The 26,609-nt window shown below is 43.3% G+C and overlaps 1 protein-coding gene across 4 annotated transcripts in view; it reads right to left on the minus strand.

Annotated features, from left to right (window-relative positions):
• Positions 1 to 341: 341 nt before the first annotated feature.
• hivep3a (HIVEP zinc finger 3a) overlaps positions 342 to 26,609 on the minus strand; it is a 51,521-nt gene continuing 25,253 nt past the window's right edge. For 2 of the 4 annotated variants that reach the window (XM_044016936.1, XM_044016937.1), the window contains 5 exons: positions 21,874 to 25,992; positions 19,856 to 20,007; positions 15,948 to 16,060; positions 11,941 to 12,467; positions 342 to 921 (listed from right to left, as the gene is read on the minus strand). In XM_044016936.1, the coding sequence (XP_043872871.1) occupies positions 454 to 921; positions 11,941 to 12,467; positions 15,948 to 16,060; positions 19,856 to 20,007; positions 21,874 to 25,665 (5,052 nt within the window). In that variant the 5' untranslated portion in view covers positions 25,666 to 25,992 and the 3' untranslated portion in view covers positions 342 to 453. Of the gene's footprint in view, positions 922 to 11,940; positions 12,468 to 15,205; positions 15,870 to 15,947; positions 16,061 to 19,855; positions 20,008 to 21,873; positions 25,993 to 26,331; positions 26,345 to 26,609 lie in introns of those variants that run through there. The other 2 variants (XM_044016938.1, XM_044016939.1) reach the window with 2 other exon arrangements.

Below are 26,609 nucleotides of genomic sequence, written 5' to 3' on the forward strand. Positions count from 1 at the left end.
CTGCTTTTTTGCATATAGTACATAATTTGCATAATAGCACATCAATAAATTAACATCAATGACATCAAACAAGAGGTTAAAAAAAGATTTACAAAACATACTGCATATATAACAGAGTGTCCACATATATACATATATATGTATATATATATATATATACATACACATATATGTATATATACATACATATATGTATGTATTATTCATATAATTACATAGCGTCATTCAAAGCGGTGCTCAAGTGCTCTCATTTTTCTTCTTGGATTTGAAACCACAGTGAGACGTTCACTGTCAGACTCTGGTTTTCTTGCACTGTCCCGTTAAGACTCTCCCTCCTGTCAGAGTTGTGTCTGGGAGGAAGGAGTCTTTTTTTTTTTTCTTTTTGGCCTTGGGCGGTGTCAGCATAAACATGCCTCTACGACGTGTGCGTCCATGCTCCCGAGAACTCGACTGTTATCCGAGGCTGATGCACTCTCGACTCTTGGCGTGGCTGCTCCCGGGTGTTCCGGCTGATGCCTCAGGGTCCACAGGGCTGACTCGGCTGCCAGGCGACGTCTCTTTCAGAGTACCTTGCCGCTGCAGCATAGAAAACCTCCCCTTAAAAGCGTCGCTCTGTCTCCAGGATGTGCATTTACCTGTGAGGCCAGCTGGAGCAGCTGAGGGGGGAGCTGTGGAGGCTGTGGAGGCTGTGGAGGCTGTGGAGGCTGTGGAGGCTATGGAGACGGTGGGGCTGCTCACCAGGCTGTACAGAGGGAGGGTGGACCTGGGCTGAATCATGTGAATCCCCCCGATGGGAATGAGGAGACTCGGGGCCCTGCTGGGCTGCTGGGAGTGCAGTGGGAGGTGACTCAGGAGATTATGGGCTCCCCGAAGCCGTGGGAGATGTGGGGCAAGGTAGGTCAGAGCGCCCTCATCCACAGGCTGCAACAAAACATGATGAAACAATAAAAACCAGACTTGACTGTATCTGCTGGACAAATCTGGTCATTCAAATGATGTTTTACAACAATAGTAGTGACTCATCAATTTCTCAGCCGTAGTGCTGAGAAAACAACGACAGAAAGCCAAGCTCTGCAAAAGTGCTATGACTTACAGAGAGAGCAGCAGTAAAAGACATTATTAAAAAGCATTACCTTACTTCAACACTTCACCATGTGCATGAGTGAAAATGTCATTCATTCTAACAGTGACTGACTTGTCATTACAGTAAAACTCCACAACCATTGTTTTTAGGTGTAAACCAGTGTATATGGATATATAATAATGTTATTTGTTTATCCAGTTTTGTGTAAAGTATTAAAATTATACATGGTGTACTGCCTCTCTGCTCAACACCAGCTACTGCATTCAAATGTTTCCACTGGTCTTCTTAGTCCACTCTGTCGTCTGACATCAACACCAAAGCTCTCGCTTTGTCGTCTTTCTCTCTCCAACACCTGGGGGTATTCTATCAACGTAGCTAAGAATTGCCAGACTTAGGTGTAAGCTTGAAGCTTGACTAAGCTCCACCTCCCAATCTAGCTCCAAGCCGTTCCATCAAGTGAAATCAGCTGGCTCCACCTGACGCTTAGTCAAGCCTCACCTGTTAAGCCTCAACTTGTGCACGCCCACAGGGAAAATAAAAAGCCCATTCTAGTCGAGCACGGAAACTGTGAAAAATGCCGAAAAGCAAGAGAAAAGAGCGTGCAGAGATGTTCTCCTCATGGAGGTATATGAGGATTACAGCCACATAATCTGAAAGAAGGGCAATACCGCTGCAATCAATAAAGCGAGGGATGTGGCGTGGCAGAATATTGGCGACAGGTTGAATGCGTAAGTGACAAAGAAAATGAAGTATTTCAGCATCATCATGTTTTATAAATCCTCCATCAAAGGGACAAAATATATGGAGACAATAATCTACCAATTGATTTCTTGATGGTTTTTGTTTTAAACTAATCAATTATGTGGATCTATTAATGCAACCAAATCCCTACAATTAAAAGGAAAAGACAACCCGAATAAGTAACATTCATATGAACATAATTAAAATAACATTATTGTTTCACTGCAATGTATGTGAAATTCTCCATATTTTATCGTTTGATAGCCCTAGTACTAATGTTAAGTAATTTTTACATGCTGTATTTTGTCCCAGATGCTATATGTTGAATTGTTGTATTTTCATTTTATTTTATGTAAAGCACTTTGAATCACCTTGTCCTAAAATGTACTATATAAAGTTGCCTTGCCTACATTTTTGATAATAATAGGCTACATTTAATCAAAGTATTTTACATCACATTTATCATTTATGGTAGATTACAATTGATGGTAGATTATTACATGAAGAAATGCAATGTTGGTTATCATTCTATAGGAAATAATCATATGACAGATCTATTGATTATTTATCTAGAATCATTTTAGCAAATCAAGCAATTCAATGGAGACGAGGACCCCTATTACAGTAAGTGAATGCAGGTGACAGCAAATCAATCATCTATCTCCTATCAGTCGGAGGCCCTAACCCTTGTTACATCAAAACAATGATGATCTCTTTAAATTTCCTTTTATTATATTTTTTTGCTAATTAGTTCAATTTTGTATTCATTTGTGTCTCTTTTTTATTATATTTTATTTTGGTGATAATGTTCTTTAGTGTACTTAATATTATATAATATATAATTATATATAAGTGTGCATTTGGACTATCTGGGTATCTCATAGGACTACTGGAATTAAGCTAAGTATCACTTCTGTAGGTCTTTCTTATTTGGTTGCTATTTCATTATTTGCTATTTTATCTAACTGTGTTGCTTGACTTTAGTGACTTTTGACTTGTCTGTGTAGTTAAGGTGAAAGTTGTTTAAGATATTTTGTCTGCTAGGTCAAAGACAAAGTTGTTATTGTTGCTGTTTTGACCTAGTTTCTATTGAGCCATCACCATCACCAGGTGAGAAGTTTCACTGGCTACAGGGGAGTGGCCAACACAGCTGTAACCAATCAGCCTCTAATCAGCTTCACTGAAGTGTCATTGGCTAGAGGGAGTGGCCACTCAGCTGCAATTAATCAGCACCTAATCAGGTGTCTTTTAAAAAGCAGCACTTACTTTGAAGCGGCAGCTTCAGCGGCAGACTCTTCAGACGAAGACTCCGGAAGACAAAGACAAAGGAGTCTAAACCGGAGTCAAGACTCAGGAAGACAAAGACAAAGGAGTCTAAACCGGAGTCTAACAAGGAGGCTAATGAGGCTAAGTACCTGTACCTACAACTGCTTTTCTACTTTTCACATATGTGCGTTTTCTCCATTCCTGTTCATGTCTCTTCTCATAGATATTACAAACCTCACAATCACTCACAGCACCACCGTAACCTTTCCTCACTTATCTATCCCACCCGCTCCACACACATCCAACACCTTGTTGCAGGGGGCCTATGGAACTGCCAGTCAGCTACCCGCAAGACTGAGTTCATCTCTGGCTTTGCTACTGAGCAATGTCTGGACTTCCTTGCTCTCACAGAGACTTGGATAACACCCTCCAACTCAGCCACCCCTGCGGCTCTCTCCTCCGCCCACTCCTTCTCCCACACACCCAGATCCACTGGAAGAGGTGGCGGGACAGGTCTGCTTATCAACCCCAACTGGACTTTCACTCTTTTCCCACTGCCTCACTTCTCTTCACAGTCGTTTGAATTTCATGCTGTAACTATAACTCACCCAGTAAAACTCATCATTGTTGTCATCTACCGTCCACCAGGCCCATTGGGACACTTCTTGGAGGAACTTGATGTCCTCCTCTCAAACATTCCAGAAAATGGTCCACCACTTGTTCTTCTTGGTGACTTCAACATCCAGTCAGAGAAGTCATCTGATCTACTTCTCCTTCTTTCATCTCATTCTCTCTCACTTGCTCCTTCTCCACCAACACACAGAGCTGGCAACCACCTTGACCTCATCTTCACCAGAAACTGCTCCACCTCCGACCTCAAGGTAACCCCACTTCATGTCTCTGATCATTTCTTCATTTCCTACTCTCTCCCACTCTCCCAATCTGATGATCTCATCTCATCAGATATTGCACTTGTCCGTCGCAACATTCGCTCTCTCTCTCCCTCCTCTCTCTCCTCAACTGTTCTATCAGCACTTCCTTCAGCTGACTCCTTCTCCCTCATGCATCCCAACTCTGCCACAGACACCTTCCTCTCTACTCTGTCCTCCTCTCTTGACTCTCTCTGTCCTCTTACTTCCCGGCGGGTTCGTAAGTCCTCCCCAGCCCCGTGGTTGTCGGACTCAGTGCGTGCTGAGAGAGCCACGATACGGGCAGCAGAAAGAAAATGGAGGAAATCAAAACACCCTGATGACCTGCTTTCCTATCACTCTCTTCTCTCCACCTTCACTGCCTCTATCTCTGCAGCCAAACGATCTTTCTATCAGACTAAAATTCAATCCTCTTTCTCTAACCCCAAAAAACTTTTCTCTATCTTCTCTAACCTCCTTGATCCCCCCACCCCCCTCCTCCTTCCTCCCTTCTACCAATTCACTTTGTCAACTACTTCACAAAAAAGGTAGATGACATTCGCTCTTCTTTCTCAACCCCACCTCCTGATCTCACCACTCTACCAACCACACATTCAGCTCCTTCTCTATCCTCTTTCTCCCCTCTATCTCAGGATCAAGTTCTTTCCCTAATAACCTCTGCCCGCCCCACCTCCTGCCCCCTTGACCCTATCCCCTCTCACCTTCTTCAGTCAATTGCTTCTGATCTTCTTCCTTTCCTCACCCACCTCATTAACACATCTCTGTCATCTGGTTGCTTTCTGGACTCTCTTAAAGAGGCCAGAGTGACCCCCCTCTTTAAAAAACCCACCCTTGACCCGTCTGAAGTAAATAACTACAGACCTGTCTCTCTTCTTCCTTTTCTCTCCAAAACTCTGGAGCGCGCTATCTTTAATCAACTCTCCTCCTACCTTCACCGGAACAACCTTCTTGATCCTCTTCAGTCTGGTTTTAAAGCAGGTCACTCGACCGAAACTGCACTTCTTGCTGTCACTGAGCAACTCCACACTGCCAGGGCTGCCTCTCTCTCCTCTCTGCTCATCCTCTTGGACCTTTCTGCAGCGTTTGACACAGTTAACCACCAGATCCTTACTTCCTCCCTTCAAGAACTAGGTGTCTCAGGCTCTGCACTTACCCTACTCTCGTCCTATCTTCAAAACCGAACATACAGAGTAACCTGGAGAGGATCCGTGTCGGAACCCTGTCCTCTAGCTACTGGGGTCCCTCAGGGTTCTGTCTTGGGCCCTCTCCTCTTCTCTCTATACACCAACTCTCTTGGTTCGGTTATTCGCTCTCATGGTTTTTCCTATCACAGCTACGCCGATGACACCCAACTCATTCTCTCTTTTCCCAGCTCCGACACACAGGTAGCAGAACGGATCACCGCTTGTCTGACTGACATCTCTCAGTGGATGTCTGACCATCACCTGAAACTCAATCTCGACAAGACTGAATTTCTTTTTCTCCCAGGAAAGGGCTCTCCCACCACAGATCTAACCATCACCCTCGACAACTCTGTGGTAACTCCTTCTCACACCGCAAGGAACCTGGGTGTGACACTTGACGACCATCTCTCCCTCACTGCCAACATTGCTGCAACAGCTAGATCTTGCAGATACATGTTGCACAACATCCGAAGGATTCGGCCTCTTCTAACCCAGAAGGCGGCACAGGTTCTGGTCCAGGCTCTTGTCATCTCACGCTTGGATTACTGCAACTCCCTCCTGGCTGGTCTTCCTGCATGCGCCATACGACCTCTGCAACTCATCCAGAATGCAGCAGCTCGACTGGTCTTCAACTTACCAAAATTCTCCCACACTACACCCCTCCTCCGCTCCCTTCACTGGCTTCCGGTAGCTGCTCGCATCCGCTTCAAGACTCTAGTGCTTGCGTTCCATGCTACAAACGGATCCGGTCCAGCCTACATCCAGGACATGATCAAAACCTACACCCCAGCCCGCCCACTCCACTCTGCATCGACAAACCGGCTCGCTGCCCCCTGACTGAGAGGATCGCAGAGGCACTCGCAGAACTCAAGACTGTTCACTGTCCTCGCTCCCAAATGGTGGAACGACCTCCCCATCGACATCCGGACAGCTGAAAGCCTCCACATCTTCCGACGCCGACTAAAAACACATTTCTTCCGACTCTACCTCGACTAAGACGACAAAAAAACAAAACAAAAAAAAACCTTGTACATCGCACTTATGACTAGCACTTCATTGTTTGTTCTACTTGAAGCTCTTACTTACTTCTAGCTCTTATATGTACCCAAATGTTTAAATGCACTTTTGTAAGTCGCTTTGGATAAAAGCGTCTGCTAAATGACATGTAATGTAATGTAATATAATTATTAGTATAAATAATTTCTTGAATACATTTTATTATATAGTTTATGTTTTACATATTATTTTATCATTCCATGACAGTTGTGTGTCTCTGTTTCTGTCTATTGGCCATTCTTTGATCAAAGATGGTGCTAAGCTTCCCTTTTAGCCTGCTACAGACCAGGTTTGCCCGGCAGCATAAGTTACCATGGTTACTTGGCTGGCATTCACATTAGCTACCTTGGTGGAACAGGGTTGAGGCTCAGATTGATGGAACGGAAACCTGAGCCACAGTTATGGCTTAGCCATGGTCGAGGCTTAGCCGGAGTCATAGTTTCCATGGTTACTGAGTTGGGGCTAATCTCAGCCTCTTTGATGGAACCGAACTCTCACTCATATTAGCCAGACTTGGCCATTTAAGCTTGGCTTTGCCTTTAGCCTGCTTGATGGAATACCCCCCTGAAGCGATTGAGAGGCTTGTCTCACCTCACACAGCTGCAACTCAGTGGCACATTACACTCAGGTCTCAGCCCACTTCTTGGCATTAGCATTAGCTTCATAATAGAGGGTAACATTGCCCTTTAAGCAGCAGTGGTCAGAGGACAATGGTGACGCAAGCGACTCTTTAATGTCTTTGATTCTTGAGTTAGGAGATCGTTTTTAGATGTACGATCATTTTAATGTTTTTTGAAGTGTGTGTCTGTGTGTGTGTGTGTATGTGCGGGTATTACTAATGTTGTGGGGACCTAAAACTGTTTACACAGTCACATTATGGGGACTTGTCTTCCTTGTGTGGAAAATCAAGTCCCCACAACGTAAATAACTACATTTTAAGGTGAAGATATGTTTTACGGTTAGGGGAAGGTTAGGGTCAGGGTTAGGATTAGGCCAGGAGTAATTGTGATTAAGGTTAGGGTAAGTCTCCAGGAAATGAATGTAAGTCAATGCAATGTCCCCTCAAGTCATGAATGTCCAACATGTGTGTGTGTGTGTGTGTGTGTGTCTTTGTTGGTTTATGTGGATGGAGCTGTTTTTAGCTGAACCACTTGCTGTGGCAGGTTTGCCTGCTTATTCTAAGGTAACCAAACAGTTTTAAACTGTAAAATGTACAGGTACTACATTTTACAGTTTAAAATCTATTATACACATTTACAAACAGAGTTAGGTGTAGCATATTCAATGTCTGCCAGTGAAACTTTATATCTGCTGTTTGCAATGGAGGCTAACTTTAAGCTTAAGTGTTGTTTGTTGCTGTTAGCATTCCCCTCCCTCCTGTCTACATCACATGATGAACATGTTTGGTGAAGGGATGAGGCATTCATTCACAAACAGCCAGGCCTCATGAGCAGCTTGAGGACTGTTGCGTTCTGGTTCCTGACTGGATGAAATGTTGGAATACAGGAAAGGTTTCTCCTATATTTCTTTTAGAAACAGGGACTCACAGAGCTAACACAGCAGCTCAGTGACAGAAGCTTCCGTGTATCAGGACACTGTGACATCACTGCTGGGTGTGGTTACAGGTGCAAGTAGTCCCACTTTTCACCCCACCCAGTGATGCCCTGCTTCTTTTCTGTCTTCGCTCTGCTTCTGCTCTATTCCATTTGCATTAGACCTCGGAGGTCTGGGACTTCATGGAAAAAAACATGGATGCAGACGTATCTTGGGCTAGCAATACCAGTCAATAACAATGGTCTCTACATGGTATTTTGCGCACACAAACACTGTAGAAACATGTCTACAGCTAACAATTACACAGTAATATATGTAGGACTGATTTACTGTGAAACAAATACAACAGAAGTGCTATTGGAGAAGGCTAATGAGGCTAAGTGGGCAGTCTGTGGCCAAGTGGAAAGGGAACTTGGCCACGGACTCAAATCCCCACCCAGCCAAAAAGGGCTGGGGTACCCCTGAGCAAGGTACCCAACCCCCAATGTTCCCCGGGCACTACTCAGTGTGGCAGCCCACTGCTCCTAATTCTAGGATGGGTCAAAATGCAGAGGAATACTTTCCCTAAGGGGATTAATAAAAACTAACTTTAAACTTTAAGTACCTGTCTGAAATTGTTCTCTACCTTTCACAAATGTGCACCTTTCCCAATCCTGTTCATGTCTCTTCTCATAGATATTACAAACCTCACATTCACTCACAGCATCACTGTAATCTGTCCTCATTATCTATCCCACCCGCTCCACACACATCCAACACCTTGTTGCAGGGGGCCTGTGGGACTGCCAGTCAGCTGCCCGCAAGACTGAGTTCATCTCTGGCTTTGCTACAGAGCAATGCCTGGACTTCCTTGCTCTCACTGAGACTTGGATAACACCCTCCAACACATCCACCCCTGCGGCTCACTCCTCCGCCCACTCCTTCTCCCAGACACCCAGATCCACTGGCAGAGGTGGCGGGACAGGTCTGCTCATTAACCCCAACTGGACTTTCAATCTTTACCCACTGCCACACTTCTCTTCACAGTCGTTTGAATTTCATGCTGTAACTATAACTCACCCAGTAAAACTAATCATTGTTGTCATCTACCATCCACCAGGCCCATTGGGACACTTCTTAGATGAACTTGATGTCCTCCTCCAAACATCCCAGAAAATGGTCCACCACTTGTTCTTCTTGGAGACTTCAACATCCAGTCAGAGAAGTCATCCGATCTACTTCTTCTGTTTTCCTCTCTTTCTCTCTCACTTGCTCCTTCTCCACCAACTCACAAAGCTGGCAAACATCTCGACCTCATTTTCACCAGAAACTGCTCCACCTCCGACCTCACGGTAACTCCTCTTCATGTCTCTGATCAATTCTTCATATCCTACTCTCTCCCACTCTCCCAATCTGATGATCTCATCTCATCAGATATTGCACTTGTCTGTCGTAACATTCGCTCACTCTCTCCCTCCTCTCTCTCCTCAACTGTTCTATCAGCACTTCCTTCAGCTGACTCCTTCTCCCTCATGCATCCCAACTCTGCCATAGACACCTTCCTCTCTACTCTGTCCTCCTCTCTTGACTCCCTCTGTCCTCTTACTTCACTGCGGGTTCATAAGTCGTCCCCAGCCCCGTGGTTGTCGGACTGCTGCTAACCAGCTGCTAACCAGCATTTGACACAATCAACCACCAGATCCTTACTTCCTCCCTTCAAGAACTAGGTGTCTCAGGCTCTGCACTTACACTATTCTCCTCCTATCTTCAAAATCTTCCTATCTTCTGAACATACAGAGTAACCTGGAGAGGATCTGTGTCAGAACCCTGTCCTCTAGCTACTGGGGTCCCTCAGGGTTCTGTCTAGGGCCCTCTCCTCTTCTCTCTATACACCAACTCTCTTGGTTCTGTTATTCTCTCATGGTTTTTCCTATCACAGCTATGCCGATGACACCCAACCCATTCTCTCTTTTGCCAGCTCCGACACACATGTAGTAGAACGGATCTCCGCTTGTCTGACCGACATCTCTCAGTGGATGTCTGACCATCAACCTGAAACTCAATCTCAACAAAACCAAGTATCTTTTTCTCCCAGGAAGGGAGCAAAAGAATCTCTGTGGTAGCTCCTTCTCATACTGTAAGGAACCTGGGTGTGACACTTGATGACCATCTCTCCCTTACTGCCAACCTACTGCAACAGCTCGATCTTGCAGATACATGTTGCACAACATCAGAAGGATGTGGCCTCTTCTAACCCAGAAGGCGTCACAGGTTCTGGTCCAGGCTCTTGTCAGCTCACGCTTGGACTACTGCAACTCCCTCCTGGCTGGTCTCCCTCTGTGTGTGCGATACGACCTCTGTAGCTCATCCAGAATGCAACAGCTCGACTGGTCTTCAACTTACCAAAATTCTCTCATACTACACCGCTCCTCCGCTCCCTTCACTGGCTTCCTGTAGCTGCTCGCATCTGCTTCAAGACTCTAGTGCATGCGTTCCATGCTACAAACGGATCAGGTCCAGCCTACATCCAGGACATGATCAAAACCTACACCCCAGCCCGCCCACTCTGCTCTGCATCGGCTAACCAGCTTGCTGCCCCCTCACTGATAGGATCACAGGGGCGTTCACAGAACTCAAGACTGTTCGCTGTCTTAGCTCCCAAATGGTGGAACGAGCTCCATCGAGATTCGGAGCAGAAAGCCTCCACATCTTCCTCTGCCGACTAAAAACACATCTCTTTAGACTCTATCTCGACTAAGGCGACGACGACAAGAAAAAAAAAGAAGCACTTACTTATACATCGCACTTATGACTAGCACTTTATAGTTTGGCTTACTTGAACTACTTACTTACTTCTAGAGCTTGTTTGTACCCAAATGTTTAAATGCACTTATTGTAAGTCGCTTTGGATAAAAGTGTCTGCTAAATGACACGTAATGTAATTAATGGTAAAAGAAGTAGTGTTTATATGATGGCAGCCATCAAAGATTAGCTTCAAAATGCATTCAAGAAACTATGTAAAATTCTTCTTGTTTCTGCTGCACACATGTGCAGTAAACTAATGGAATGCATGCTGCTGCTGCTGCTGCAACCTTGTGGTCATAGATCCACCACCATTTAGGTAGTTATTGGAGCAGAATTTATTTTTTATCAATACAATCATTAATGAAATGTTTTTCAGTGTTGTATCTTTTGGTTTAACTTTAATTCAAATAAATTTTTTTGTAATAAATGATTAATCAAATATGCACACACTAACCCAATGCCAAATATTATATATAATCAGTTTTTTTTAGTTACTAGTTGTGTAATAATTTGGATCATGTACGTATGAAAATTTGACATCATTCCGTCTGTCTGTGTGCTGTAAGAAAATGTGTACGTGAAAGGCCAGTGTAAGTGAAGTGTTTTCTCCTTCACAGAAACAGGTCATGTGTGTTTGTGTCATATTTTTAAGCATTTAAAAAGGACGTGAACAGAAGTCTCTGTGTGAAAAACAGACAATGCGAGTGAGTATCTTCTCCTGTGAGAACTATATTGGTGTGAGGAGGAAGTCGTGTGGTTACACCATAACATCACCACAGGTTTGGAGAAGACTTTTTTATTTTTTCTAAGTTTATTAGGGTGAAGTGAGATATTCACCCGTGTTGTTTTTGTCATAGACATGTGGTTCCAATCGACGGTGTTTAGTGATGGACCCGCTTCTCATTTTATCAGCGGCTGCCCAGAGAAAACATGTCGTGTCTATTTGGGAGCTCTGCTGCATTATTTTTAAGGCCTGGGAGCTGCTGGCTTGGTCTGACTGATATAAAACAACAGAGTTGCCTTTCCTTCCTTTTCCAATAAATGCCTAACTTTAAAATAACCTCATATGTACCAGCGTATCTATATTTGTTCTACATGTTGACTCAACAGGATTTAACTGAGCCACACAAGATTAGCTTTGTGAGCCAAAAGCTGATTTATTTAAAACTGTAGGCTAAACTAACAGAGATGGTTCGAGTCCCAGGAGAGCGAGGACTGAGGTTTGATCAGTGTTAATTATAGACGTAACACTGACACAGCAACAATAAATAATGAATATTATTTGTAGAATATTGAAATCAGTGATGTAATTGTGTTTTTTTGAAGTACAAGAGTGACTCACCAGTCTTGTTGTGGACGATTGGTCTGCCAGGGAGCCTGGAGGTCCATGGGGGTTTGAGCCATGGGGTGGAACTATTACAGGAGACAGGCTTCTAACTGGGGAGACTGGTCTCAGCTGGGAGGAGGCGACATGACAACTGGATGGGGAGAGTGAGGGAGGAGCAGGGGACAGCCGAGGCCTGGGTGACAGGCTGCGAGGTGAGGGTGGCTCCCTCTGTGGAGAGCGGGGGCCTCTGGAGGACACGGATGCTGAAGCATTGAGGCGTCTGCTGGCAAACATTGCCCTTCTGGTTCTAGCCGAGGGCTTCTGGGTGGACTCCTTGGGGGGACGTGTGAGTGATGGGCTGGGTTCGGGCTCCATTGGCTGGCCTTTCTCAGAATTACAGATTTCAACGTCCTTGGACCAGCTGTCTTCACATCCACAGTCCCTGTCCTTCACGTTGCCCACACCATGTACAACTTCCTCCAGATCAGAGAACTCCTGATCCTTTTGTTTATCTGGGTGAAGTAGTTGGTTTTCACAGACACCTACGACAGAAAAAATGGTAACTGGGAAATTTAACTTGCACTTTTCTAGTCTTGATGAGTCAAAGGTGCTTTACACTACAGTTTTTGCCATTCACCCATTCACTCACACATTCATACAGCACATCTACAGTTGAAACCAGAAGTTTACATACACTATATAAAAAGACAAGTATGCTTTTTTTTCTCACTGTATGACATGAAATCAGACAATCACTTTTCCTGTTTTAGGTCCGTTAGGATTACCAAAATTATTTCTATTTGCTAAATGCCAGAATAATGAGAGAAGGATTTTTTTTAGACAATTTTTTATTTATTATTAATTTATTATTATTTTAAGTCAGAAGTTTACATACACTAAGAATATTATGCCTTTGTCATGTCATGTCTTTGGAAGCTTCTGATAGGTTTATTGACAACATTTGAGTCACACCTGAAACACACCCTAACCCGCACACCAAGATATCAGGAAGAGAATTGCAGACTTGCACAAGTCTGGTTCATCCTTGGGTGCAATTTCCAGATTGATTCAGAAGCAGTATGCTTCGGGTCATTGTCTATTTGGAAGACCCATTTGCGCCCAAGCTTCAACTTCCTGGCTGATGTCTTGAGATGCTGCTTCAGTATTTCCTCATGATGCCATCTATTTTGTGAAGTGCACCAGTCTCTCCTGCAGCAAAACAACCCCACAACATGATGCTGCCACCCCCATATTTCACAGTTGGGATGATGTTCTCAGGCTTGCAAGCTTCCCCCATATTTCCTCCAAATATAACAATGGTGATTATGGCCAAAAAATGGTTTGATTTTAGTTTCGTCAAACCACAGGACATATCTCCATAAATGAAGGTCTTTGTCCCTGTGTGCATTTGCAAACTGTAATCTGGCTTTTTTATGTTTCTTTTGGAGTAATGGCTTCTTCCTGGCAGAGTGGCCTTTCAGCCCATGTCGGTACAGTAGTCGTTTCACTGTGGATAATGACACACTCCTACCAGCTTCAGCCAGCATCTTCACAATGTCTTTTGCTTTTGTTCTTGGGTTGAGATGCACATTTCATCCAAAGCATGTTCATCTCTGGGACACAGAACCTGTCTCATTCCTGAGTGGTATGATGGCTGCACATTCCCATTGTGTTAATACTTGCATATAATTTGAACAGATGAACGTGGCACCTTCAGGCATCTGGAAATTGCACCCAAGGATGAACCAGACTTGTGCAAGTCCACAATTCTCTTCCTGATATTTTGGCTGATTTCTTTTGACTTTCCAATGATGTTACACACAGAAGCAGGTGTTTCAGGTGTGCCTTAAAATACATCCACAGGTGTGTCTCTAATTAACTCAAATATTGTCAATAAACCTATCAGAAGCTTAAAGGCATAATAATCTTAGCGTATGTAAACTTCTGACTTTGAAGAAAGTAATAAAATATTGTCTAAAAAAAATCCTTCTCTCATTATTCTGGCATTTAGCAAATAGAAATAATTTTGGTAATCTTAACGGACCTAAAACAGGAAAAATGATTGTCTGATACCATGTTAGACAGTGAGAAAAAAAGCGTATGTGTCTTTTTATATAGTGTACGTAAACTTCTTGTTTCAACTGTATGTGCAGCTCATTTTTCTGTCATACATATTTTTCATATCAGTTCATATGCTGCCAGCACAGCCGTCAGGAGCAATGTGTGGTTAAGCGGACACATGGGCATGTAGACTCTGAAAACTACTTAACCACCTTCAAACACATTCTACCATCTCTCCATTTTTAGACGGGACTGGAAAACGCATTAAAGAAGTGTTTTCATTCGAGGCTATTAAAGAATTCAACTAAGAAAAAGAAAGCACAACAAAGACAGTGGATTATCAGCACTGCAAGCATTACAGCACAGTGCACGTGTGCAGGGAAAGGAAAAACCTACTCTGCCAGGAGGATCCTGTCCCTCACTAGGGAGGTTGAAAGTTTATTTCAGAGTGAATAAAGACCAACTTGACCTACTTTTTTGGCCCATATATCAATAGATGCACTGAAAGTGCTCGCTACATTCCAACTGTACGTGCTAAGACAAACAAACATGACACAGCGTATCAGACACGACCCCTCGTCAAACATCCGTACGACCAGAAAAGAACGACATCATTTGAACCATGTTTGTGCACTGCCAAGCACTGCATACTGAGAAGAGAAGAAACATGGTGACATCATGTGTTATTAAAATCTCATTTTCCCTCACTGCACCAATTTTCTTTCCTCTGGATGCAACATGCAGAGACTCTTCCTCGCATCTTCTATTTATTATAGCCTGTACGCACAAAACTCAGACTCTGTTAGACGACAGAACCAAAGCACGGATGATATACCTACAGTATATGTGCATGCTGAGCTTATATACAGCATATACGTGTGTGTGTGTGTATATACATATACACACACGTATATACTGTAAATATTAGAGGTGGGCAAGATTGATCATCTAAGATAATATTGTGATTGTTGTTTTAAAGACATGCAAATTGATTTTATGGACTATTTAAGTGGCTTTGCAAAAATGATGAAACACACAGTAAAGCTCTCATTTTTAGAAATGTCCTTGTTGAAATGTTGGAGATGAACGCATGTTTTCAGGATTTTTAAGTCTTTATAACTGCAGTCTGTTGTAAGCTCACCTGGAACCTCGACCAGAGCAGCTACTTAAAAAGTACCAGGTACTGTCGCTGATGGAAAGGCAAAAAAATCGTGCTGTTACTGTGTAGTGGAAAAGCACCCAAGCTTCGTCTGAGACATGATGTGTTTTGTTGGAGAGAAAGAGTTTTGAAAAGACGGCTTGGTTTAATAGTTGATTCTAATTGTTCAATAGTCGATGGTTACAACAGACGTATGACGTGTAAAAGACTTTGGATCTGGACCAAAGTCAATTTATTAAAGTGTAACTCCTCACAGAGGAATATCTTCTTAGTATGAACATAAACATGTGTGGGAGGACACTAATACTGCTCCCGAGCCAAAGTGATGGAGAACGCCAGGGTTACCTCGACACACATGAATCCAGCTTCTGGCTCAAAGGGTTTGACATGCTGAACACACGCTGCTCTGCTACCACCATCAGTCTCATTTATAACCACTAAGAAGGTTTATGTGCTCTGCCTCCTGGCTATTTACTATGACAAAGCAAGATGACGTTTTCCTCATTAATAAAATAACCCTCAGATCAGTACTTATTGATCTTTTCATTGAGTTGATTCTAAGATGAAATGGGAAACAACACTTGACTTGTTTGCTTGTTGTTTAGTTGTATGAGCAGTGACTGCACCACATAAAGCTCATGTATGTCTAATATATGTTCATCTGCATCATCTGTATAACAGCATGCTTTTTTTCCCCGTGTCTGAGATCTCTGGTGTTCACTCCCTGCAAATACAGGGTAGAAAGTGAAAAAGTGACAGAAGAGAAACATCACACTCCTGTTCCTTCGTTCTCCATCCTTACCTCCAGCTTTGACAGCAATGCTACAGTCACTGCAGTCATAGGGACGGGAGGCGTCACAGTCCTCACACGGACCCTTCCCTCCACCATGCACGAGGCCATACTTCTCATTTGATCTGTAGGTGTAAAGAGAGCAGAAGGTTTCACTTTGGTCCTCAGAGCATTTCTCTGGCAGTTGTCTATTGATGCTGCTCCTCTAAGGAGGAGAGTGACGATCGATGAGAGGGTAACAGGAGCTGACGGACAGGCAGCAGGTCCATTAGCACCTGTAAGCAGCTTTTTAGTACCTGTGTTTATCCAGTGTAAGTGCACTATCTGTTTGGCCTTTGCTACACACTGAGCTCACAGCTTGACAGTCAGGCCTGGGGTCCAACCCTCTGTGTACACTGAAGTCCTCTCAGCGAGGCAGCGAGGCACCCGTTTCAGCTTCAACAGAGCCGCTTTCATAAGCCTCAAAACCAATATATGCCTTATAACCCCATCACAGCTCACACCACCACCAAGTCTAAACACAGGGGGAGCCGGCGCTTTGGCCAGAGGTCCGGGAACTGCTGCAGCCAGCCAATAAAAACAGCTCAGAGACGGAGGGAGGGAAACCCTGGTCCAGACCAGCTGCTGCTCCAAATACATAAGCATGAAAAAACTCCAACAAACAATCTGTCTGATTAGAATCAGCTGTGTTTTTTTTTTTCCTGCAGGTATCAAAAAGCTTGTCCTACCTTTTCACGACACATCTACATTATCAACATTCTATACTGCAGTAATAAAATGATGTCAAGTTCAACGACCTGTCTGCATCACTCTTGACAGACTGAAGAGGCAGAGGTGGAGAAAGTGAGCAGGAGTGAGGATGAGGCACTCGTTAAGGAAGGCTGTGATGAGCATCAAACCAAAACCAGACTCACAGATGGCACCACTCTGCCCCCACACACACACACACACACACAAATCTGTAGTGTTGATGTCTGATGAGAAGAAAATGTCTGAGTATGTGTCTGTCAATACAAATTCTTTTGAGTAAATACATGCACACCCGTGGTTTCAGTAAAAATGTGACTCAGTGATTTGATTAAATCAGTGGTTTGAGAACACACACATGCTGCTGAATAACAAGGTGAGCGAGCTGTGATCACAGGACGGATGGTTCCCTGCAGTACAGTTGTAATAAACTCAAGAAAATCAGAAATCCAGAAACATTCTTACGTTCAAGATTTCAGAACTATTATATCTATCATTTCGGTTTCATAAATAACTTGAACAGCTAATAAGGGCTGTAACCAATAAGTGACTAATAGATTAGGATTTATCAGTTATTAATTAATAATCAACTGTTTTGATAATCGAGTGTTTTCTGATTTCTCAGCTTCTTAAATGTGAATATGTTCTAGTTTCTTTGCTCCATAAAACAAAGAAATCATTCAAAACTGAATCTGATCATTTTGACATTATCAACATCATCATTTCCAGGTTTGGAAAACACTGATTAACATTTTTAGAAATTTTATGGACCAAATGATTCACTGAGAAAAGAATGGTCAGATGAATCGATTATGAAAACAATCATTTGTTGAAGCCCGACAGTCAATCACTTACCAAATGATAGATCAATCCACTAATCCTTGCATGTCTAAAAAAGTTATAATACTGGGATTTTATTGGTGTAAATGGTTTCATGTGGTTTAATGGACCGAACGCTGTCATTGGTTGATTTAACTGGAAGATTTTTTGGTTTTAATTGATCTATTTTTTTAGCCTTTCCTGTTCTTTATAGCTGACTTTTATGGCTAATGCTCTAATGCTCTGTTGCATATGCATGTCCATATGATGTTCTGCTCCTTTCACTGATGTCAGTGTGAGGGACTGAGCGAGCAGTTGCTAAATGTGACTGGCAGTGATGGTTTGTGTAAATGAAATGTCTGTAGAGGCAGAGGAAGCGAGGCTACTTCCTGGATCCAGTCCCTGAACAGACTGTTGGTCCAGACAGCCAACCAGTGGCCTCTCCAGCACGGTGGATTTAGAACATCAACACACAGCCTTCTGTGATGATGCAACGAGGGATGGGATGATATATGAGTGATTCAAAGCACTCAAAATAAGTTGCTGGTAGTGAATTTCCATAACCAGGATCATTGCAAAAGTGTTCCACATGAAAAATGTTGTCAAACTCCCAAATATACAGTCCTATATTATACAGGGGGAGCTGACGTCGGTACACTCCTGTCAACCATCTGGCAGGAAGTGTTTGTAACATGTTTAGTAACATTAGCTTGTTTGTTTCCTTTCTGAATATTTATATAATTGATGTATATTATACATAAATAGGGATACATGTTTGTGTTCATCCTCTGAAAGCTTATGGATACAAACCAAATGAATTTGAGGGCTCCAACTTTTTCTATCTACAAGTCAAAACATTGAGTTGTTTCTAACTGAAGAATCTTCTTCTTTTGGCTTCTCCCTTTAGGGGTCACCACCGCAGCTCATCTACCTCCATCCTGTCCTCTCCCATGTCCACTTATGTTACAACATCCATCCTTCTCTGTGGTCTTCCTCTTTTCCTCCTGTCCGGCACCTCCATCTTTATCATCCTTTATCCAATATATAATATAATGTGACCAAACCATCTCAGCGGTGACTCTCTGACTATATTTCCAAACCATTCTGCCTGAGCTGTCCCTTGAATAAGCTAATTGCAAATCATGTCCATCCTGGTTTCTCCCAACAAAAATCTCAGCATCTTCAGCTCTGCCTCCTGTCTGTCAGACAATGCCACTGTTTCCAGGACATACATCATAGCCTGTCTCACTACTTTCTTGGAGACCTTTCACTTTTGCTGCTATTCCTGTGTTACACATCAGCACTGACACTCATGTCCACTTCACCCTGCCTCTTCTCTTGTGTTCTGTCCCTTGCATTGGATGGTTGATCCGGGGTATTTAATCTCATCCACTTTCTCTACCTCTAATCCTTGCATCTTCACCATACCACCTGCAGGGTTCCCACGTCTTGATTGACATCAGATTCAAGGACTTTTCAAGGCAATTTCCTTTCCTTTCAAATACCAAATGTGCTGACACAGCTGAAGATGGGAGGGCAACTTGTAAGAGCTGCTTTCGCCCATCGTGTCCACTTTTATTGATTTGCAGCACACTTTGGGATCTTGGGCAAACCAGTCTTTGTAATTGTCTTTGGTGAGCCAGAGATGTTGGAATTTGCCCTTCCAAGGCATCATGTAATTTACGCTCTCTTGCTTAATGTTACTTGCTCTTTGTTCAGCATGGAATCTCATGTCAACTGCCGAGCGAGACAATGTATTGTACAGTGTCCACAACAACACTAGTGCTTACAACTTGACATTTCTTCTGCAATGTAGGGTGCATAAAACTGTAGGTGGTGTTGTAAAACAAATGGTGGTGGGAGACATTTACCCAAATTAGGTCATTATTACTCACCTGGGTATTTACTAATACCAAAATGAGTCTGAAACTGTCATTTTTAGACCATTAATGAACTATGAAGCTGTTAACAACTATGTCTATTTGGGGCAATTTTCAAAACCTTTAAAAGACCATGCACCGGTCTCACGGTCATTCACACACAGGTATTCTGTCTTGTTCCTACTAACCTTTATTCCTCTTCTCTCCAGTGCAGAGCTCCACCTCTCCAGGCTCTCTTCCCACCTGTCCCCTACTCTCACTACAGATTACAATATCATCTAGAAAACAATACCATCTGCACATTCTGACTCAAATGTCGGGTTAAAAAAATATCCGAGATTAAAGCTGATTTTTTGTGAATGGAAGATCGTGGCATGAAATTTTACATTACTCAATCAACTATACACCAGATAAAGTGTACACGGACAACATGTTACCAGTAAAGCTATTGTTATCAGCTAAGGCCACACTCACCCCTCCTCAGAGATCCACACTTCAGGAGGTTGTTTATTTCTGGAGCATGACTTGACTCCCTCCTCGTCTTTCCTCCTCTGTTCCTTCTCAGCTGACAGCTGCTCCTTCCTTGTTCCCTCGTGGTGGCTGTGATATGACTGGCTATTGTGGACCTACACTCAAAAGAGACATGGGCAAATTCAGCTATTTGTCTCCAGCATGTCCAGGGAGACCAAAATTGAGAATTCTTGAATTCATTGTATGCATATTTTCTTTGCCTTTTGTATCTTCATTGATTGCTTTTAAAACTCATCTCCAAGTCAAAGGCAAAGCGAGCAATTATATTTCCTTGGGGATTGAAATGGAATTAACAAAGATCCAATATTTCAATGCCAACACATTACATCCATTACACTTCAGAGGAAATAGGTATAAGGCTGTGCTATCTAACCTCTGAATTTATGGACTGTAGATGAATCTCAATACACAACTTTGGACTTTAAGCTGCAGTGGGAAGGACCACTGGAAAATAGTTGATTGTTGAGTTTCATTGAGACGAACATGGACATATGCACTGGTTTCATACATAAGAGAGTAAATCTGCCAATATCTTAAAATCTCTGCTGATTTTGACTTGCAAGTAGGAACGTTTTGTCAGCACTTCCAGTACCAGAGCAATGGGAGCACCAGCACCTGTGAACTGCCCTGTGATTGGTCACTATATGGATTTCCATACTCATCATCATCTGTTTTTATCCATATTTTCATTTGTGCATATACACACTTGAATGGAAAAACAGAAAATTCTAAAACTCTTGAAATATTACACTCAACTGTTTTGAGGTAAGTGGATAAGGTGGCGATCCAATTAAAAGTAAATGCAAATAAGCACAATGGAAACGTTTCAGCGAATCATTTCTGCATTCTTATTGCTCCTCAGCCTCCCTCCACCTGCACATCGGTCCACTATGGAACTCATGGCCCCTCCCCCAAACATAAAAACTCCCTTATTCAGACTAGCCTACCCCACATGACCATCCATTTTTTTTTGTATTTTGTATTCTAAACGTTGGTATTCTGATTTATCTTCTTATATACAGTATGATCTAAACAAATACAATGTACTAGTATTATTATTATTATTATCATCATTGTTATTATTATTGTTGTTATTAACATAATTTGGCCAAATGGTGGGGTCTATCAGAGGCCCACAGTCATGGAACAGGCTACCAGCCCATATCAGAAACTGTGACACCTATTCAAAGTTTAAAGTTGCACTGAAACAATGGTTGAAAACTAACCAGATATGCACTCACAGTTAGATTAGTCACTTTTTTTTCTTGGGCCCCAAAGTTTTAATCTTAACCTACATGTAACTTGTCTATGGTCTGTGTCTATGGTTTACTTGTAATGTGTAATGTCTTGTGATTTATGTATTCTTTTGTATCATGTCCTGTTGAATGTCTACTGTACTAACCTGCCTTAGGACAACGGATAAAAATTAGCTATTGTGCTAACTCCGGCATACTTACGTTATTGCTCTATGTTGACATGTTGATGAATATGCATTGTCCTAATTCAAATAAATAAATAAACAAATTATCATTATTATTATCAATATTGTTATTAATAAGAATAAATATAAGAGGAAATTTAGAAATGATATGACTGTCATCTCACATCCACATTTTGCTGTACTGGAAACATAGTGATAATAGCAGACAGAGCAAGCAAGAAGAGAAATGTGTATGAAACGTGGCTATAGATGCTCTTTAGTAACTCATCAAATTGTAACCCTTGAGCCTCTCCCGGTGCTACAGATTTAGTGGTGAGCCTCAAATAAAAGTCTGGTGGTGCAGAAGTGTCTTTGTCTCCGATTAGAATGACATTGCGCTGAAAGGTAACTATGGAGTAATTGATCAATAATGCCAAACATATCCATTAAACACAATAATCCACTCAAAAACCTCCAGGTTCTTACCTTTTGATAAAACAGTACAGTATAGATTGTAATCAGAGAATAGTGCTGTAATTACCTCAGTGGAGCGTGGTCTTTTGTCATCCTCTTGTTCAAATGACTCAGAAGTCCTGACTGACATGGGGGATAGAGTGTAGATAGAGGGACTGAGCCTCTGCTTACAGTGCAGCAGAGACAGAGCCATTTTGCTGGAAAGGCCAGGAGGGTTTGGATTGTAGCTACTAGTGGACCAGGAGGAATAGACCGAGGGCTTCTGTGCATCCAGAGTAGAAGGGTTTGGTTTGATGTAGTTCAAATAGCACCAGCTATTACAGGTGCCGGACAGCAGACTGGGGAACGAAGGGCCAATGTGTGTGATGGGAGAACAAATGCCTGGTGGACATGACCGATTCTCCCGCTTGAGTTGCTGTTCACATGGGCCCACTGCTGCCTTATTCCACTCTTCCGCTCTTTCTTTCACTCGTTTCTGCTGCTGTTGTGACTCAGGGGGGATCTCTATACTGTTTGAAGGGGAAAGCATGCGCTTGTTCCCCCCTGATGACCTCAGATCCTCATCAGACCACAACTGAAAGTCATTAATTATGTCCTTTGGGTTTCTATACCCAGCCATTGGAATGCCTACATTGAGTGCATCAACTGCCTCCTGAGGTCTAGGGGATGTGGACTGAGACAGTGTGGTGTATATGGCACACGCTGGCGAAAGGGTGTCAGTTTGCAGACGCACTGCTACTGAAGGAGATGTGATTGGCCTCAGCAATTCCAGACTGGAAGTGATATGAGGGACAGAATGTTGGCTAAGAGAGTGACTTACTTGAGTGTCTGAATAGTCATCATGTCGCAGAGGAATCTCTAACTTCAGCCCTGTAGAAATGGGGAGGTAGTGAGCTCTGGCTGCCCCTGATGGTCCATGGTCCCCTGAATGGATGTGTGAGGCCTCTTCTCTTAGAGTATCTACAGATGGACCACGATTAAGTGGGAGTTCTGTGTTGTCTTTTAATTGAATATTATGACTGAGATTCCACTGGGATAGAATTTCCTTGCCTTGTAAATTAGCTGAAAAACACAAGAGAGTGTCACCTGACAAAGGAGAGCCAGACGGCCTGCTGTTGCACACAAAGGTTGAGCTTGTTTTAGAGGATGTGCTAGTTGTGACATGCTCAGGGCTATGGTTTGATGAGGTACAGCGGTCCTCCTCCTCTTCATCTGGATCTTTTATAGCAGTGTGTCTCATAAGGAGACACTTTCTTCTTTCCCTCCAGCCCACTGCAGTGCGCTCAGGGGACAGGCAACTATAGTCAAAAGACTTACTGCGAGTCTCAGCCATTAGGACACTTGGTTGAGGGTCATGAGGTGCCTGTTCAGATGCTGAGCGCCTCATCTCTCTGTGTTGATGCACACCAGGTACCATGAGCATGTGAGGGGCTCTCGATCTCCGCAGTGGTGATGATGTTGTGGGCTCCATGTCTGTTCTATTTGATTCCTCAAACGACGTGGAACGACTGGATGCATAGGATGCACTACTGTCCTGACTAGGGCTACGGGGAAGAGATACTGAGTCATAACTGGATTCTCCTGAGGACTGTGCAACCTCAGCTAGACGCAAGCGTTTCTTTTTGGGAGGGAGTTTTTCAATTGGGAGTTGGGCCAAAGAAGAGCTTCTCTGTGGCCACTGAAATTCATCAGGCTTGTCTGGGTGTTTTAACATGGGGGCTGGCTCCACTGACTTCTCTGTGCTCATGCTGGAATCCTCTGTTACCAATATTTCTGGGACTTGTACACTGTGTTGGCGGACCAGCTTTCGGGTTGCTAGTTTTGTCTGCTGGGATTGCTGAGATTGTTTCTGTGGCACCAGTTGATAGTCTTCATGTGGTGCAGTGTTTTTTGTTGCCTCTGTGCCTTGACTCTCATTGCACAAAGATTCTTGCTTTTCAAATGAACTAGTATGTTGAATTACTGAAAAGGTTTGCAGAGTAGATCTTCTAGGGTCCTCATGAGCCACACTGCTGTCACCTTTGCACTGTCCAGACAAGAGGGCAGTGGAGAGTAATGAAGGAGAGGCGGGGTCATCCAACTCAAAACTCTCCTCTTTCCTCCTCTTGCGCACAACTGGTGCTCCTGCTCTGCCTGCATGGTTGAGTAACTGTGAAATCTCCATTTGACTAATAACCATCTCATTTCTGGGGCAATGTGCTAAGCACAGGCTTTTCTTGTGTTTCTTATAACCTTCCCAATCTTTGCATGCAGTGCCACATGAGTCACACTCGTATGGCTGGGGTTCATTTGGCTTGTGGTCAGGCACAGTGGTTACACTGTCAGGGTAAAATGAATGAGTAACCTCATGCTCCTCTTTTGTAAATTCAGCACCAAGTGGGATTTCAATAGCAGGCTGTCGCCTCAGCATCCCGTAACGGCGGGAAGGCTGCCGTTCATCAAAAGATTGACTTTGGCGGAATTTACTGGGGCCACCACTGGAGGCATCAAATGAACTAGCTGCAGTTGGCATAGAGTGACTCCTCACCAGAGGAGCAGTGGATGTTTGGCCAGCTGGCTGCTTCACATTTAAAGACTGATGATGAAATTTTTCACACGGAACTCCCATTGTGATGGAGCCACTGTTTTTGTAGCCCAGGTCTCCTGCTTCAGGACTATGAATAAGTGATTCTTTCACAGATGAAGCCTTTTGAGTCTCTGAACTGTTCTTTCTGGAGAGTGAGAATCTCCTCGGTTTTACACTGTCAAGTTTGCTCGTGTCCACTACTGCCTCATTGATGGTAATGAGTTTGGTGATGTGGTCAATGACCTGCTTTTTGGGCACTGTGAATGGGACACCTTTGTCCTTCTCACCAGAGGGCTGCTGGTTATGACGAGATATCCTCTGTAGTTGTCCAAGGCGTCCATATTTGCCAAGGATGATCTCTGCATAGCTTTTGGCACTTGTGTTTGGGGGACTGTCCTGGGACTGCTCAGTACTCTCAGAGCGAGAGAAGTAACCAGATTCTGTACTGCCTTTACTGCCTAAAGTGAGAGATGAGGTCTTTTCATCAGATGAATCCTGAAGACCCTGTTTTCCTCTGCTTAATCGCAGGGCCAATCTCTTTTTCACTGCATAGGAGTCATCATCTCCTGTTGAGCCATCTTTGGCTCTTCCTGTTTCATGACACTTTAGTGAGGCAACACTGCTCTGTCTTTCTGTAAGAGTGGAGGTGGATGATAGCTGTCTGCTTTCATCTTCTGACTCAGTCACTTGCTCCTCTAAAGTTCTTGGCTCCCCAAGTGCCAGGCCTGCCTTCACCCTGTGGGTATGTGATTTACGGTGTTTGTACAGGTTACTCTTGGTCTTAAAGGAGAAGCCACATGGGGCACAGGGATAGGGCCTTTCTCCCGTGTGGGAGCGAATGTGTTTCTGAAGGACACTAGGTTTTGCACATGCACGGCCACAGTAAGTGCAGACATATTTTCCCGGTCTCTGAGGCTTACGCTCCCGTTTCTGTTTAGGGGTGCTCTCTTGGCTTTGTAATTTAGACTGGGTCGGATCACCTGCTGAGGATGGTGGGAGACCTGGTGACAAAGTAGCCTTAGGTTCTGTTGATGCTTCATGCTTCTGCTCTGGCACTGTATCCAAGTCGTTGCTCTGCCGCTGATGGCTGACACACCTCCGTTCCGGATGCTGCCGTTTAGATTGTTTGTGTTGCTGTGGCGTGCCATGTGGCTTTGGGGAGCTAGTTCGTTGTTGCCGACGGGACTGGGAGGGAGACTTAGAACGCAGGCCTTTGGGAGGAGATTCTGTTTGACAATGTTCTTGACCTCCGGGCTGCTCCCCAGTCGTCAGATGACTATGCAAGTTCTCCATATAATGGAAGGACAGCCTCAGATAGACAAGTGGACAGTTATATATATATGAAGGAATTGTGTCAAACTATATCCACTTTAGCTGACGTTCAGACCTCATAATTCCGATTTGTGCTGCTATACAGTTATTGTTTAACAGCAGGATGATACCACTAAATGCACAAAGAATGCCACAAACAATACAGCTGTGATATGTCATGCGCTGTGGAGGAGGTCTTCAGCCATGCAGACCTAATGGGTCCCATCATGACGTTGTCAGCCAGTCACACACTTCGTTGCGCAGTTGAATCACTGGAAGATGATTCTTCTGTCCTCTTAATATGAAGATCTGTGAAGACAAACAAGTAATTGAATGAAATGATGTATGTGATTCAGACAACCCTCTGACCCTTTAGATATTTATTTTCCATATCTTACAAAATAACTGTATGTGTCATAACATCCTGTTTTCACTCAAGCTCAATACTTTCAAATTAAAACTCTTGGTGTAAAACTGTATTTTTGTATACAAATAAAACATCAGAGAGAGGAAATAGCAGACCTTATGTCTAAAACTCATTACCTTCAGTGAGTTTAATGGACCGTGCACTGCTTATAACAAAGACATGGACACCAAACTGTTTCTGTAGCAACAGTAGCAAATGACATAAACAGCATATCAACTCACACGTTTCATGTTTCTGTTGCAAGGCCAGCAAAAAGAGAGATAGAAAGATGACAAAAGTGATACAAGTTGTTGCATCATTCCCAGCAGTAAATAAAATAAAATGACTCCTGTATTACCTTCTTCTTGTTAGAATGATTTGCCTTACTCATTAATAATGACACCAGGATTAACTACGCGTGAACCTGGCAGTGTCAGTGTACAGAAACCTCTGGTCTACTGCTTTTGATAAGTGTGATAAGTCTGAGGATAATCTGACAAGACAGTCACACAAGTGAATA

This window comes from Solea senegalensis, unplaced genomic scaffold, assembly GCF_019176455.1.
Source record: "Solea senegalensis isolate Sse05_10M unplaced genomic scaffold, IFAPA_SoseM_1 scf7180000014891, whole genome shotgun sequence".
Taxonomy (NCBI): domain Eukaryota; kingdom Metazoa; phylum Chordata; class Actinopteri; order Pleuronectiformes; family Soleidae; genus Solea; species Solea senegalensis.